Genomic DNA, 16,642 nt, shown 5'->3' on the forward strand with positions numbered 1-16,642 from the left:
GGAAGGAAGTCAGAGGAATAGCAGAGTTCTACAGGCTCCTGAGACCCTGGATCATGCAGTACCTTCAAATGTACCTTCTCACTTCCCCAAGCCCCAAATCCCCCTTGTGGCCCAGGAGCATGACTTCCTGTCACAATCAGAAGTGACACCTATACCAAGCACCTTCTGAGGTGCCCCTCACAACAGTCCAAGTAGTTGTGATTGGATCTTTTTCCAGATGGGTAAACTGAGGCTCCGAAAGGCAAAAGTCAGGGTCACAGAGGTAGAGAGTATTCAGGGCCCCAATGTCAGTGTGTCTACTTCCCAGGCTTACCCATGCAGCGTGGGAGGTTCACCCCTAGCCCATGTGAACGTCGCATTCTTCACAGTGATGCTATTCATCCCCCCACCTGGAAAACATCAGAGACAATGTGTTAGGAGTCATGCATGGCAACAGTCACATATGCAGATGCCATGCTCTGGTCTCCTACAGAGGCTGAGGACTATCTCTGGTTACTCAGTGCTTGTTGAGACCCTCCTTGATCTCAACCTGGGAGTGTTATGCATGAGCCAAGATCAAGGAGAAAAGAGTTGTGCCCTCAAGTAAACCTCTCTCCACCAAGGTAACCACCATCACACCCATCAACACACTCCAGGTCCTAGGCTATCATCTGCTTTAAAGCTACAGCCTTTACTCCTCAATTCTTGGATCCTAAAACATCTTCCCTTTGTGTCCCCACCTGCTAGCCAATCCACCCTGCCCACCTCCCAGCAGGTCAATCTTTCTACAACTTTAGTGGCAATCAACTAAAAAAAAAAAAAAAAAAATCTACTAGAAGCCAGCTAGGGAACAGGAATTGCTACAGTTGCTACAGGAAGGTGGGGAAGGAGTGGGAGTTTGTCCAATGCCCACGTTATAAGATCCAGATTCCTGAGATTCCTGCCCTGCTCCATTAACTTTGCCTCCCCTTCTTTTCCTTTTACTTCTGTCTCTAGTTTATTTTTTATTTTATTTTATTTGTTTGTTTGTTTGTTTATTTTGAGCTGAGGATCGAACTCAGGGCCTTGCGCTTGCTAGGCAAATGCTCTACTACTGAGCTAAATCCCTAACCCATCTAATTTTTTTTTTAAGTTCCTTAATTAGCAACTACCTTTAAAGCTGCCAGAAACACTTCCAGGGTAAGTGCCATAGACCAGAAACCCACAGCAAGAGGAGGTTGCTAGTTAAGTAAAACTAACTGCAGTTCCCTCAAGAGGAGTGAGCGCTAAGCAGGAGCTTCACCTCATAAAAGAGCAAACAAGGTGTGCCACTCCAAGAACCAGCCAGAAGCTGTGCACCAGCACTGCAACAGCAAACTAAGCTTTTGTGGGGCAGACAGGCAGGGCTGCATGGTGATTAAACACCTCAGAAGCGGAAGGACTGGTCCTGGCTTAGTGGCACTTGTAGAGAACTGTGCACAGCTTGACTATAGGAGCTCTGATGGCTGTCTTGGCTCTGAAGTCCACAGTGTTTTTCCCACACACCAAGAGCCTCAGGACAGAAAAGCATGCAGCAGAGTTCCAGCACCTGCTTGGACTGTAGTTCTAAAAAAAGGGACAAGTGTCTTCCTATTGGACACATGGCAATGCCTGGAGATGATTTTGGTTGTCACACTGGGATGACTACTATGAGCCGAGGTGGGGAGATGTCAGGGACACTAACTAGTCAGCACCAACAGTCATAAGGCTGTCCTCAACAAGAACTGTGAGCCCCAAACACCCACTGTGATAACCTTCTAAGGGCAGGGGAGAAGACCTGTGACTCATACATCACTGGTGATATCCTATAATGGCCCATTAGGCTCCTGCCACTACATACACCTCATTATCAATGAATGGCCAGACACTGTTTATTGAGCTCTGAGCCAGAGGGTGTGAGTTTGAATGCTACCATTTCCCAGCTGGACAGTCTCTCTGAACCTCTTTCCTCCTATAAGCCAACATTGTGCTGCTGGCACTACCCTGAACCACTGCAGAAGTGAGCATATGCACACAGAGGCCTGGGAACAAAGGCTGGTAGCAGAAGAGGTGCTCAGGAAATCTCAGCTGTGCACGCCACTGCTGGAGCCATTAACAGTGACTGTAAAGACTGTAAAGTGACTAAAGACTTCCAAACAAGGTCCCAGCCTGGGGTCAGCCAGAAGGATCAACTAGTCTATGAAATAAACCTAGTGACAAAAATTAGCCAGATAAAAGCCTTTAATCCCAGCACTAGGGAGACAAAGCCAGGTGGATCTCTGTGAGTTCAAGGCCAGCCTGGTCTACAGAGTGAGATCTAGGACAGGCACCAAAACTACACGGAGAAACCCTGTCTTGAAAAAAAAAAAACAAAAAACTCCACAGGATACCTGGCTGGGCTTAGTGACACAGCCCTGTACTCCCAGCTATTCAGGAGGCTGACGATCCCAAGTTTGGCCAGCCTGGGCAACTTAAACCCTGTCTCAAAAAGTAAAAAGTAGACTGAGTAGAGCACTTGCCTAGCTATGTGTGAAGTACTGTTTTTAATCCCCCCAAAATAAATCTATCAATTAAAACATCCAATGAAAGACCCAGATGAGGAAAAGGAAGTTCTGAGTGCACACACACAGGCAGAAGCAGAAACTGGGCTATTTCTCACCCAGAACAGGACCAACACCTGGACTGAAGCCCAAAGGGCAAGGGACAAGATAATAGTGAAGCCCCTTCCTGTCCCTTTGCAGAGGCCGGACCCTGGGTCTTGTAAGTCCTGGAGGGGCCAGGATAAGGATCCAAAGTGGGTAGATGAAAGGCACCCACCATCCTTGATCGACCACCGCTCGATGCTGTCTGGCTCCAGCTCCTCATGAGACAGAAAGATCCTGAGACGCTTGAGGGAGACGCTGGCCTGGAGAAGTAAGCACAGGGTGTGTCACCCTGACACCATCTGTACCACCTGCCACCCTGCACCTGGTGCCCACAGAAGTCAGTAAATGAAGGGCATGCTGCTTCATGCAATGGGACTTTGGAAGGCAGCACCTTTATACTGGCAAAATGAGTTTGACTTCAATAAATTACTGGGTTCTGGGTCCTAATTATGGAAAGACAACACATGCTGCAGTGCGTATAGGCAAAGGGTCTAGGTTTGCTGAAAAATTCTTCAGCGTAGCCAGGCAGTGGTAGCGCACGCCTGTAATCCCAGCACTCAGGAGGCAGAGGCAGGCGGATCTCTGTGAGTTTGAGGCCAGCCTGGGCTACCAAGTGAGTCCCAGGAAAGGCGCAAAGCTACACAGAGAAACCCTGTCTCGAAAAACAAAAAACAACAACAACAAAAAAAAAATTCTTCAGTGCACAAAGAATGAAAGCAGGAAGAATGGATGGAAACAGGAAGAGGAAGAGGGAAAGAGGTCCTCAGAGTTTTTAAAGAGTGGATCAGGACCTGTCAGAATATAAAACTGAAGTAGGCCAAGACTTTTAAACACCAGCTGAGAGAGGCCAGCAGAACATAGAACACTCCAGAAAGATTCTTTGAGATTAAAAGAGAAGTCTTGAGGTAAAGTCTGTATCTCTTATCCCAGAACTTCTGAGGCCGAGATGAAAAGAACATGAATTCCAAGCCAGCCTGTGCTAGAGTTGAGTTCTAGGCCAACCTAAGCTACAAAGCCGGACTTTCTGTGCCCAGGAGGAAAATGTGTTTCTTTCTCAGGATAGAATCAAATGACTCCTTATTGCTGAGATAGGAGCCATGCTTGGATCAGCAAGTGATTCATGCACAAGGCTCCACTGGGTCGTCCAGGACTCAACAACATGAGCAATTTGGAAAAGTGTGGTTAGGGCTACTCAAGTAAATCAGTGGGACAGTTTGGATCCAGATGACACTGAGGAGCCTGTGTGCACCATGATTCAGAGTCCCCATTCCACCTCCCGGTTGGTTCTCTGCACAATGTTGCTAATGACCACAGGAGTATGCTGATAGCTCCCAACTCCTGGTTCCTACTATCCCTCACACATCGGCATGATGCTACTGCTGACCATGGGAGGATTCTGAGAGCCCCTATGTTACCCTCCTGGCCCCCTCTGCCAAATACACACCTGTACAATGCTGCTGATGACCATGGGCAGAATGTTGAGTGGGAAGCGCAAGATATTGAACAGGGCTAGGGACACGAAGGCTTTCTTTGCATCTAGGATGTTGCTCTCATCCACAGTCACATAGACAGCAAAAGTTGACAGGGCCACCTGCAAACAGGGTTGAAGAATGGAGTCACAGCTGCACCACCCTCAGAAGGAAGGGAGATTCAGTCAGGTCAGATCTCTCCACAGGGCTTACAATGGAAAAAGCCTAATAGGGGTAGGAAGAGGCAGGTGCACAGGCAGCATTCCTGCATCATAAAGAATGAACCAGAAGGCTGGAGAGGTGGCTCAGTGGTTAAGGGCACTGGCTGCTCTTCCAGAAGTCCTGAGTTCACTTCCCAGCAACAACCATCCATAATGAGATCTGTTACCCTCTTCTGCATGTAGGCAAACATGCAGACAGAACACTATACATAATAAATAAATAAATCTTTAAAAAAAAAAATGAACCAGAAAGATGGATGATCAGGAGCCAAACACCTGGCCACTGTGGTAAGTATTCTTGACATGTAGGTGACCCTGGGGTCCATCAGTTGATAGAGGGCTCTCCTGGCATGCATGAAACTCTGAGTTCATGCTGGCACTGCATGAGCCACGTAGGGTAGTCATATCTGTAATCCCAACACCAGAAAGGAGGAGCCAGGAAGATCAGAAAGTCTTTCCTGGCTACAGAGGGAGTTCAAGGCCAATCTGAGTTCACCCAGGAGGCTGAATTTATTCCACTTTACACTTATGGCCAGGCCCCTTTGGCCATGCTGCCTAGGATTCCATCCTCCTAGAAGCTTGAGTCTGATGTATCCAGCAAAGAGATTGAAAGGGAAAAATCAGTAGCCATCTTGGGAGATGCTTCCCCTCCCCTCCTCCAAAGGTATTTGCTGACCAGCAGTTTTAGATGTGACCAGAAGTTGAATTTATAAGGCTGGGATAATAAATCTGTGTATCCTGGACTTGGCAAAACAAGGGGAGTGATGGGCTCAACTGACCAGAAATTTGAACTTGCAGGAGAGTAGGACTGGAACAATAAATCTGAATGTATATATCCTGGGTTCAACAAAAGCAGGACATAGGGAGTAAAAAATTTATGTCTCTATAGATATCCTGAATCCTGTTAGCCATTAGTAACCTCATGCTTATAGTTCAGCCAGTAACTTCAAAGAACTACCTCACCCCTAGCCCCCTCGTCCAGTCCCAAGCTGCATGTAAACCTTTCCTATATAAACCCCTTAAAGTGAGTGCTCAGGGCCTGTCCTCCATGGACCAAGTCCTGGGCTTGCTTGTTTTGTTATTAAAAACCTCTGTGTGCTTGCATAGGATATCGGCTCTATGGTGGTCTTTGCTTTGGGGTCTTGCAACCTGGGCACAAGCAGCTCTGCTTCCCACTCTGCCTGTCAGCAGACCCAGGGATCAACTACTATCCAGGCTCTGTAGTCAAAGTGGGAGACAGTGCACCAAAGGCCATCAACACTCTATCACGTGGGTGGGCATCCTGGATATACAAGCCTCATAGATTATGTTTTAAACTTTTTGAGACATATTATGTTTTTAACCTGATTTTATTTTATTTTTTATGTTTGAGACAGGTTCCTACTATGTATTCCTGGCTGTCCTGGAACTCACTATATACACTGGGCTAGCCTCAAATTCAGATATATATACCTCTGCCTACTGAGTGCTGGGATTAAAGGTGTGTGTCACTATTCCTGATTAAAATTTATTTTTTAACTCACACATTAAAACTGTACATAGGGGCTGGAGAGATGGCTTAGTGGCTAAGAGCACTGACTGCTTTTTCAGAGGACCCAGATTCAATTCCCAGCACCCACATGGCAGCTAATAACTGTCTGTAACTTCAAGATCTGACACCCTCACAGACATACATGCAGGCAAAATGCCAATGCACATAAAATAAAAATAATTTTTTTAAAAAAACTGTACATAATAATGAGGTGTCAGGTGATGATTTTTGACACACAAATTCAGGTCACATACCATCCCTCAATCATTTCTCTCTCCATTGCAGTAAAAACATATTATTTTTTTCTTTTTTTTTTTTCCTTTTCTTTTCTTTTTTTTTTTTGCCGGAGCTGAGGACCAAACCCAGGGCTGAGCGCTTGCCAAGCGCTCTACCACTGAGCTAAATCCCCAACCCCCAAAAAACATATTTTTGCTATAGCTTTTCTAAATGAACCAGACACTATTCTGTCGGCACTGTACTTCCATCTAATAGTAATTTAACAACGATCCACCAGTCTCTTCCCACCCCTCTCCCTCACACAAATGTATTTGTTCAAAATTCTCTAAAAATGGCCCACACGTTGGAATATTACTCAGCCATAAAAACGAATGCCATTCTTAAACATGAAAGAAACTAAAAATGTTATCCTGACTGACAGAAATGGGAAGCCATCTCATTTTTTATTCTGTTTATACAGAATGCTCCCAACAGGCAACTCTGCAGAGGTAGGAAGCAGACTGATGGTTACCAGAATTAGTGGGAATAAGGGATTGGGGATAACTTGTAACAAGTATAAGTTCTTCTACTAGGTAATTAAAATGGCTGCTGAGCTTGCTGCCTACTAGAGAAAGTGTGAAGCTATAAAATAATGTGGGGGCACATCTCAAATATGAAAAAAATTACAGGTGCCAGCAAAAGAGCTCAGAAGATAAAGGTACTTGCCGCCAAGCCTGACAATCCAAGTTCCTTCCCTGGGAAACACAGAGTGGAAGGGCAGAATCTACTTCCACAGGTTGTCCTTTGACCTCTGCACATGTCCCATGGCATGCATACACACACACACACACACACACACACACACACACACACACTCACACATACACACACACACACACACAGAGAGAGAGAGAGAGAGAGAGAGAGAGAGAGAGAGAGAGAGAGAGAGATGAAAGTGCTCTAGTATAAAAGCCAATCTTGACCAGCACCAGGGCCCACTGGATTGTAGATGTCATCCTTTCTCATCAATCCGACCTTTCTTCCACTCACGTCTGCTCCCACTGCTCTACCTCCCTCTGTCAGGCCCAGAGTCCTGTGCTCTCCAGGAAGTGAGGGTCACACAAACAGTCATTGTAGTAGCATTCATGCTGAGCTGCACCTGGCCAGGCTCCAGAGAGTAGCACCTGCCCTAATCCATCTTTTGTCTAGCAGACACCTTTTGTTTCCCTTGTTGCCCTCTATGTGAATCTTGTCTTGGAGTTTCCTAAGGATACAAGGGCCTATGCAAAACTTGATTCAGGAAACCTGGAAAACCGTGGTACCTGAGAAATTGAGGAATTTGCACTTGGCATTGTACTGTTGGGAGCTCCTTTCAGGTTGTTTTGAGCATATGGAAATTAACTGGCTAAACTGTATTGGAGAGAAATAAAACTGCCCTAGGCAAAGGGTTAGGCCACAGTCCTTTGGGCTGGACCCGCCCTGCAGCCAGGATAGGCTAAATTCATTCTTAACATGCCTCTGTGTCTTCATTCCACAAACCCGAGTGAACCCACACACTCGTGTAGCGACCATACAGCTACAAGTCATCATCTGTTAACTGAACAACTACTAGGTTTTGGGTGCCAGAGGCTGGTGTGCAAGGCAGGCCTGGAAGCGCTGGCATCAAGGACTCTGGAGTGGTGTTGGTAGTGCAGAGTGGCTGAGATTGGCACACAGGGGACCAGTGTTAGGGAATATTAGCATTCAGACCCGCCCCTTGGGGACCCACCCAGCATCCTGACCATGTCATCTTACCTAAAGTCCCCTTTAAGAGAAAACCCCTCCCCCTTCTCTTTCCCTCTCCTTCCATGAGGCTGCATGCACCTCCACTTTCTCTCTCTTTTCCCCCCTCTCCTTCTCTCTCTTCCCTCTCCCCTCCCCCTTTAAAAAATAAAACGTTCCTCATGGGTGCCACCTGGATAGTATAAGTGACTTTCCATCATGCCTCTTTGGCCGCTGTGCAGTGTGTCTACATGGCATGTCTCCCTCTCTTGCCTTGGGCACCTAGGCTCAAACACACCAAGGATGCCATGTGCAGTCTGAATGCTAAACATTCCCTCACAACCAGGCCAGGCCTGGGACATTCTAGTAGATGGGAGTCTGATTTCTGTCAGCATGATAGAGCTGAAGCAATACATCACTCATTCATCCACCCACACATGGGTGTCATGTAGATGCCATATGCCAAGGACCCTCTGCTCTGGAGACAAACTTAACATGCCAAGCTCTGATTAGTAAAGTGCCACATGGTAGTCATTACCCCAAGGGCTAGTAATTACTCTGTAGAAGGAGGTCCAGGACAAATAAGAGGCAAGCAAGAGCTGAAATCTGGCTTAGAAAAGAGGAGCAGGTGACAAACACTAGGCTCTGACCCCAGAACAAAAGTCAAGGCCTCCCAACTGTCTCCCATCACTATAGGTAAACACCACCCATCCTTGAAGCAGGAGCCTGCCAGTGGAAAGGCAGCACAGACCACATCTTCTCTCCTAATACAAGCACCTTTTCAGGGCCATGCTAACAACTGGCCTCAACTGTTTATTTTTTTTAAAGATTTATTTATTTATTATTATGTGTACAGTGTTCTGTCTGCATGTATCCCTGCACACCAGAAGAGGGCGCCAGATCTCATTACAGATGGTTGTGAACCACCATGTGGTTGCTGGGAGTTGAACTCAGGACCTTTGGAAGAGCAGTCAGTGCTCTTAACCAGTGAGCCATCTCTCCAGCCCCTCAACTGTTTCTTGACAAAAGGTTCAGGCAATTGTCCTGCAATCCCAACATTTTCAGCTTTCCCAGCTGCTCTGACTTCAGGGTAAAATCTCTCCATAGTCTCTTGTGTTAGGATACCTGCTCTCCAGCAGGTACCACTGTCTGGGGAGAACAGGGAACCTTCAGGACACCAGGCCTGGCTGACAGATATCAGATTCCAGAACAGGTCTTCCAGGTTATAGCCTGACTCTGCGTCCTGATCCACCAAGTTGGGAGTAAGTCATGCTGAAAGCCAAGCTCCCTGTGCACTGCAGGTGCAACACCATCCTAGGCACCACTGTGCACTGGTATCTGTGAGGCAAAGCTAAGCCCTCCTCCATTAAATTGACTCAGAGATTTTTGTCACAGCAATTAAAAAGGTAACATATACTGAACTCAGCCAGAAACCAAGGGGCAAGTTCAGAGGTCCAGAATCCTTCTCTCCAGTACTTTCTGGCTTTGGAATGGAGACAAGGGCAAAAGACTTTTGAAGGCTAGCAATCTCAGAAACAGGCTAGAAACTGCAGGTTCTGTCAAGGCTGCAGTAAATAAGGAGATCTGAAGAGCATTTCAACATCAGACATGGAGATGTAGAGTTTGGAGTTTGCCCAGCTGGTTTTTGATCTTGCATTAGTCCAGCATTTCCTCACTATGCTCACTTCCCTGTGTTTTGGAACGGTAATGGTAATGCTATTTTTATGTTGAAAGAATGTGATCTGCCTTTTGATTTTACAAAGGGATTATAGTTAAGAGATTGCTATATGTCTCAAAAGAAACTTTGGACTTTGAAACAAGTTTGAGACTTGTTATAGACTATGGGGACTTTTGAAGTTGAATTAAATGCATTTTGCATTATATTGTTACAAGTTTATGGGGGGCTAGGGAGTAGAATGTGGTAGTTTGAATGTAATTGGCCCTCATAATCTCAGGGAGTGGCACTATTAGGAGGTGTGGCTTTGTTGAAGTAGGTATGGCCTTGTTTGAGGAAGTGTGTCACTGTGGGGGCGGGCTTTGAGGTTTCCTATGCTCAGGACACCATTCAGTGTTTCTGTTGACTTCAGTTGCCTGGAAGATGTAGCACTCTCCACTCTAGCACCACGTCTGCCTGCAGGCGGCCACACTCCCCCTTATGGTGACAATGGACTGAAACTGTAAGTGAGCCACCCCCCAGTTAAATGTTTTCGTTATAAAAGTTGCCCATGGTCATGGTATCTTTTCACAGCAATAGTAACCCTAACCAAAACACAAGGGTTATAAAAAAAAAAAAAAAAAAAAAAAAAAAAAAAGTGTTCCAGGCCCAGGCCTATCTTATTCTTAGGGGAGCACAGCTCAGGTAAACCTTGTCACCCACCCCCATCAGCCACACACCTAATTCCCAACAATAAAGACTTCTACAGTGCTCTCAATTACTGTGTGAACGCAAAGGGAGTAAAATGCAAGGTGCTTTTGTGCCCAAAACAGGCATGGACCCAGAGAAAGAGCCAGTTAACGGGGCAAGGAAGGATAGGGTAATTTGTCTGTGTCAGAAGTCACTTTTTTTTTTTTTTTTTTTTTTTTTTTAATTCAGAGTCGAAAATCAAACCCAGGGCCTTGAGCATGCCAGGCTACATACAGTGTAATTCTACTAGAACACATAAAAATATTTTTAAAGATTTATCTTATTTTTATTTATCTCTGTGTGTTTCTCTCTGTGTATGTGCCACATGTGTGTGAGTGCCCACAGGGACTAGAAGAAGGCGTCAGATCTCCTGGGACTGGAGTTCCACTTTGGGTGCTAGGAACTGAACTCAGTCCTCTGGAAGAGCATCAAGTGTTCATAACTGCTGAGTCATCTCTCCAGCCCCCATAAAGGTATTTTTAAATATCTATAACCTTAGATACTGTTTTCTGAACATGCACAGAACAGTCTCTCTGGAGCAAAGGATTTGTGACAGCAGAGATGTGGGAGACAGCATGCATGTACACTTTAGAACTTCCTATATGATCTGGTAGCTACCATGAACAGCTGGGTACTAAGTGTTAGCCTTGGACCCTCTGAGGAATAGGGACAAGATGTCCACAGATGTCCTCCCAGAGCTGACATTCCAGACACTGGCAATAAACAGAACTGTAATTTTAGAAGATGTCTGGCAGTGCCACTGGACACATGGTCTTAGGCCACTGACAAGCCACAGTTTGCAATCATTTAATAACAAGAAGACACTGGTCCCCTGGCGTCTACCAGCTATGGCAACCAAGTATGCAGTTTAGTTAAGATAACACTGTATGTGTTTGGACATGTTTTTGTGCATGTGTGTGTATGTGTACATGTAAAGGCCAGAACAATAACCTCAGTGGCTATTCTATTTGTTTGGTTGTTTAGTTTTGATTTTTTGTTTTGTTTTGGTTTGGTTTTTCGAGACAGGGTTTCTCTGTTTAACAGCCCTAGCTGTCCTGGAACTCAGAGATGCATCTGCCTCTGCCTCCCTAGTGCTGGGATTAAAAGCATGTGCCACTATACCCAGATCAGCTGCTAGTCTTTAGGTACCATCCTAAAGATAGGCTTTGTCACTGGCCTTAACTCAGCCTGACCAGGGAGCCCAGAATCTGCCCATCTCTGCCTTCCTCCCACTTCTGGCTCTGTTGTTGAACATAAGGTGCTGGAGATCAAACACAGGAACTCATTCTTACCAGGTAAACCCTTCACTGCTGAGCCATCACCCCTAGTATGCTTTCTTGTGAGACTTTCTCAATGAAGGAAGCTGAAGGCACAGGTTTCCATTCTGTAACAGCAGCTGGGCTGGCAATGTGGAGCTGCCAAGGATTGCAAATAAAGCAGGCTGAGGGTATCAGCCTTGGAGAGGAGTGATGGGGAAGGCTTTGCTGAAATGGCAATCTTTTGTCTGTCTGGTTAGCTTTGTAGTGATGGGGGTGGAACCCAGGACACCATACCTAAGCAAATGTTATACCACTGAGCTAAACCCCAGCCCTGAACTAGCAGCCTTTGAAAAATATTTAGGTGCTGGCTCAATGGCAAAGGAACTTGCTGCCAACCCTGACAAGCTCAGTTCAATCCCTGGAGCCTACAAGGTAGAGATGTCCTCTGGCTCTGCATGTGTACCATAGCACTCATACCCCCTATACACATGCACACACGTAAGTAAATTTTATTTTAAAATTTTTACAAATATTCAGGTTTAAAACAGAAGACATAACAAACATCCCTCACAAAAATAACTGCCCCACTCACCAGAAAAGGTGTACAGACCCAGGTGAATGTGCCCACAGCTGCCAGGTATGCAGATTTCTTTAGCACCTTCAGCTCCTCCTGCCTGATGTCCATGACCTTGTCCTGGAATGCCAACTCCCAGGCATATAGCTTAAGTACTTTGATCCCATTGAGGATCTCATTCATCAGCTTGATTCTGTTGTCTTTGCTCTTCATGTGTGCCACCTGCAGGGAAAGAGATCAGCAACCTGCCCTAGAGACATCTACAATTAGAAATGGCTCCTACCAGAGGTTCGGAAAGCTGGCCTTGGACCCCATGAGCCATAATGTTGGCTCCCAGAACATGGCAAAAGACTCAGCCATTATAAAAGTTGAAACTTTTTCAAATCAGGTTGGATTCGACTGAGAGACCAACTCAGAGCTGAGAGATGGAAGCGAGACAAGGCCCCAGGCAGTCAAAGAACAGGGAATGCCATGTCATGCTGCTGACCCAAACTGGGAAAGAATAAATTATTCTCCTTCCTTTTTGCTCCCTTCCTCCCTCCTGATCCTTCTCTTCTGCGCTCTCTTCATACAGGGTCTTGCTCTGTAGTCTCCCTGCCTCAGCTTCCCAAGTGCTAGACTGACGCCTGGTGTTCCCTGTCCTCATTTCCAGCCACTCTCTGGTCCTTCAAACACTGGAACATGCCAGGTCTGGCTGGCACTGGTTCTGACAAGCCATGACAAAGACATATAGTTGTTAAATATTTTAAAACCATCTGGCACATCACCCTTGGCAGACAGTTTTCAAAGCATTTCATACACAGCCATGCCATGTTCGGCCAGGCTGGTGCCATGGTCACCCCTGGGTCACACACAGGAGAACCATACGCAGCTAGACCTGAGAACAGAGGTAGGAGCAGTTTTGGAGGTGAGCCACCCAGGGAAGCCTACTTATTCCAGGACAAAACCTGCCTACTGGCCTGCTCCAGAAAGTCAGCCTACAAGGCCACTGGAATACATGACAAAAGTATCACCAGTTTAATGTTTTTATGGGATTCCTGAATATGCAAACAAGCATGTCTCTGTTTCTGGTACCTTCTCTCTAGTTTGTTTCCTTCTGTTTGTTTTGTCCAATTTCAATGACTTAGCTCTTAGTTTATCTTTATCTTTCATCATTATATTACATTATATTATATTCCCTGAGAAGCCTGTTTGTTTTCTAATGAGAGACAGAAAGGGAGTAGATTCAATGGGAGGGGAGAAGGAAGGAACTGGAAGGGTACAGAGAAGAGAACTGTATCAGGACATATTATATAAGGGGAAAAATTTACTTTCAATAAAAGGAGGGAAAAAAAGGACTATTAAAAAGAAGCACATCATTTCATACCAAGCCTAATTATACATATAATTATATTGTATGTGGAAAGCTCTGGTGCAAGCTTGTAATCCTTGCAGTTTGAGACAGGAAGACTGAAAGTGAGGCCAGTCTGGGTTACATGATAAAATCAACACAAGGAAGGAAGGATGGAGAGAAAGAGGGAGTGGGAGGGGGAGGGAGGAAGGCAGGCATAAATTATAGCCAGGCAGTGGTGGTGCATGCCTTTAATTCCAGCATTCAGGAGGCAGAGGCAGGCAGATCTTAGTGAGTTCTAGGCCAGCCTGGTACAAAGTGAGTTCCAGGACTGTCAGGGCTACACAGAGAAACCATGTTTCAAAAAACTGAAGGAAAAAAAGAGAGAAAAAGAAATTTAAAAAAAGAAAGAAAGAGAAAGAGAAGGAGGGAGGGGGAAGGAAGGGAGGGAGAGAGAGAAAAAGGGAGGGAGGGAGGAAGAAAGGATCCACTTCAGTGTGGCCAAAAAGGTAGGATACAGGACACCACTCCTTCTAACCTACAGTCTTCTGTAGTTTAAAATTGTATAGTAGAAAAGCACTTGCTGTGTTAAAACACTTTTTTAAAAGATGTATTTATTAATTATGTATACAGCACTTAAAAACACTTTTTAAAAAAGTGTCTCTCAAAATAAGAGTTAGCACTGTATGTACATAAGTAACCACTACAAAAGAGGGAGGGAGGGAGATGGGCTCTCAGTCACTATGACAGAGTCTCTCTCTGCCTGCCTGCCTGCCTGCCTGCCTGCTCAGATCAGCTCTGGGGCATTGACCATGGCTGCCCTTGGAAAACTGGCAGAGACTCCAAGGCCAGGACACCCAGGGAAGCAATGTTGCTGTATTATGGAACCTATAATAGATGAGGCTGACCATCAGGAAACTGGGTGACCTTCATCTGGAAAGACCCAGGCCACGGCTCAGGGTGAAGCCTCATGGAGATGGACATCTTACCTGGTAGGTCTTGGTCTTCATGGCCATCACAGCATTGAAGGGTACCATGAAGACCATCACAGCCACCCCAGCCAACACAGAAGGTCCCAGGTTCTAAGGAAAGACAGGTGATAATTAGTCACTTGGCAAACAGAATAGAGCCCTGGTATTCACATCATCTAATGTGAACAACACACTCCTGGTGGACCCACCAACCAAGTATGGTGCCAGTCACTTATTCCTTTTATCCAAAGATGGGACATCAAGAGTTTTCAGTTGGGGTCTTCCCAAACCTTTTAAGAATATGTAGGCAAACTATCCCTTATCCAAAGCAGGTTCTCAAATTTGACCTTTGGAATCTTAGAAAGACCTTAAGGTGCTGGCTAGTTAACCTCCAGCCTGATGACTTAGTGCCAGTCTGGATGGTTGTAAGGGTGGCTACAAGACTGGATGGAGGCTGGCACTGTAAGACTTGGGTTTCAAAGGGGTTTCCTGTCACTCACAGAACAGGTAGGGAGGACAGTGTGACTTGTGCGCTGCCTCCTTACTTCTACAAGGCATTTTGTACTTGCCAGGCAGAGCATACACACAGATGAGCTACAATAACCTATCTCTCCTAGCTTCACAACTGTGACCTTGACTTGCTAGAGACTCAAACTTGTTGCTGTCTGCTCTTGAATGGGTGCCTTATCCTTGCTGAGTGTATATGTGTACATGTGAGAATGCACACACATTCTCTCACATGCCTGATTGACTCTGGTATCCTCAGTAACTTTTTACTTCATTTCTCAAGACAGGGTAGAGTTTTATGATCCTGGAGCTCATTTCTTCCCAATACTGGGATTAGAAACATATGCTGCAGGGCCCAGCTTTTTGCATGGGTAATAAGGATCCAAACTCAGGCCTTAATGTTTGCAAAGCTGGCCTTTTATGGATTAAGCCATCTGATGGTTTTCTATAATCAACTCTGACTCAATTGTCCAACTAGGGAATCTGCAAGCCTGGTATGGCTCTGGGGACCCTAATACAGTGCATGCCACACACTTCATGACACTCCCAGCACAGGCTAGCAGAACATTCTATGATCAAATGCACTGATTTTTAAAAAAAATGTTTTTATAATCATTTGTATGTGTACTTGTGCTTGTTTGGCAGGGTAAGAGACACACTGTGTGTGCATGGGGGTTGCCATACATAGGTTGGGTGTTCATGGGGGTGGGGGTGCAGTATACAGGTATGTGTGTATGAAATCAAACTTGGGTGCCATTCCTCAGGATATTATCTGCCTCGATTTTGGCCTAGATCTTGGCTGGTCAGGCTAGGCTAACATGTCAGTGAGCCCTAGAAATTTGTCTTTCACTGTCTCAATTGCCACAATTCTTATATTATAGAGGTTTTTTTGTTTTGTTTGTTTGAGAGGAAGGGTCTGGGGGATCAAACTTGGGCCTTTGTGCTTACCTGGCAAGCACTTGTAGATTAATCCACCTCCCTAACTTTACAAATAAAAATTTTATGGGTTAATTCCACACTTACTGCTTTTTAAATAAATGTACTATATGTATGTGTCTGTGTGTATAAATGAAACATGTATACATGTGCCAGCCAGTGGAGGCCAGAATAAATCAGATCCCCAGAGCTGGGGTTGCAGGCAATTGCGAGCTGCCTGACATGGGTGCTGGGAACCCAGCTTGGATTCTGAAAGCAGCAAGCACTCCTAACCCCTGAGTGATCTCTCCAGCCAAGTTATGAGTTTCTCTCTCTCTCTCTCTCTCTCTTCTTTTTTTTTTTTTTTTTTGTTTTTTTTTTTTTGGTTTTTTTGGAGACAGGGTTTCTGTGTAGTTTTGGTGCCTGTCCTAGATCTCACTCTATAGACCAGGCTGGCCTTGAACTCACAGAGATCTGCCTGGCTCTGCCTCCCAAGTGCTGGGATTAAAGGCATGCTCCACCACCACCTGGCTAGGTTTCTCATACAATATAAACATATTGGGAAATAAATTTTATAATAATTTTTGATATCTGCTTAGTCTTCCTGAGGATCACATGCTCATTTAGCCAGTGGTCACAATTTGGGATACTGAAGACACACGATGTTACAATAAATATTTCATAGGTGGGGTTAGGGGAGGATGTGCCCAAGGTCATAGAACCCAGAATGGAAAAGACAGCCTGGTTCCAGGGCAGCCTCAGCAGCCACCATCTTATACTGTGGGGTTGGTGGTCTGAATAAGGAAATCTTGCTTTGGTCTCCAGACAGCCTTACTGTACAGACCAGACTTGCCTCCCTTAGA

At 45.5% G+C, this 16,642-nt stretch overlaps 1 protein-coding gene across 4 annotated transcripts in view; it reads right to left on the reverse strand.

Moving 5' to 3' along the window:
- Positions 1-16,642, reverse strand: part of Abcc1 (ATP binding cassette subfamily C member 1) — a 126,472-nt gene that overhangs the window by 35,073 nt on the left and 74,757 nt on the right. For all 4 annotated transcript variants that reach the window (XM_036196072.1, XM_036196071.1, XM_036196073.1 and 1 more), the window contains 5 exons: positions 14,376-14,468; positions 12,075-12,278; positions 4,066-4,212; positions 2,794-2,881; positions 314-389 (listed from right to left, as the gene is read on the reverse strand). In XM_036196072.1, the coding sequence (XP_036051965.1) occupies positions 314-389; positions 2,794-2,881; positions 4,066-4,212; positions 12,075-12,278; positions 14,376-14,468 (608 nt within the window). The remainder of the gene's footprint in view (positions 1-313; positions 390-2,793; positions 2,882-4,065; positions 4,213-12,074; positions 12,279-14,375; positions 14,469-16,642) is intronic.

This window comes from Onychomys torridus, chromosome 8, assembly GCF_903995425.1.
Source record: "Onychomys torridus chromosome 8, mOncTor1.1, whole genome shotgun sequence".
NCBI classification, from domain to species: Eukaryota; Metazoa; Chordata; class Mammalia; order Rodentia; family Cricetidae; genus Onychomys; species Onychomys torridus.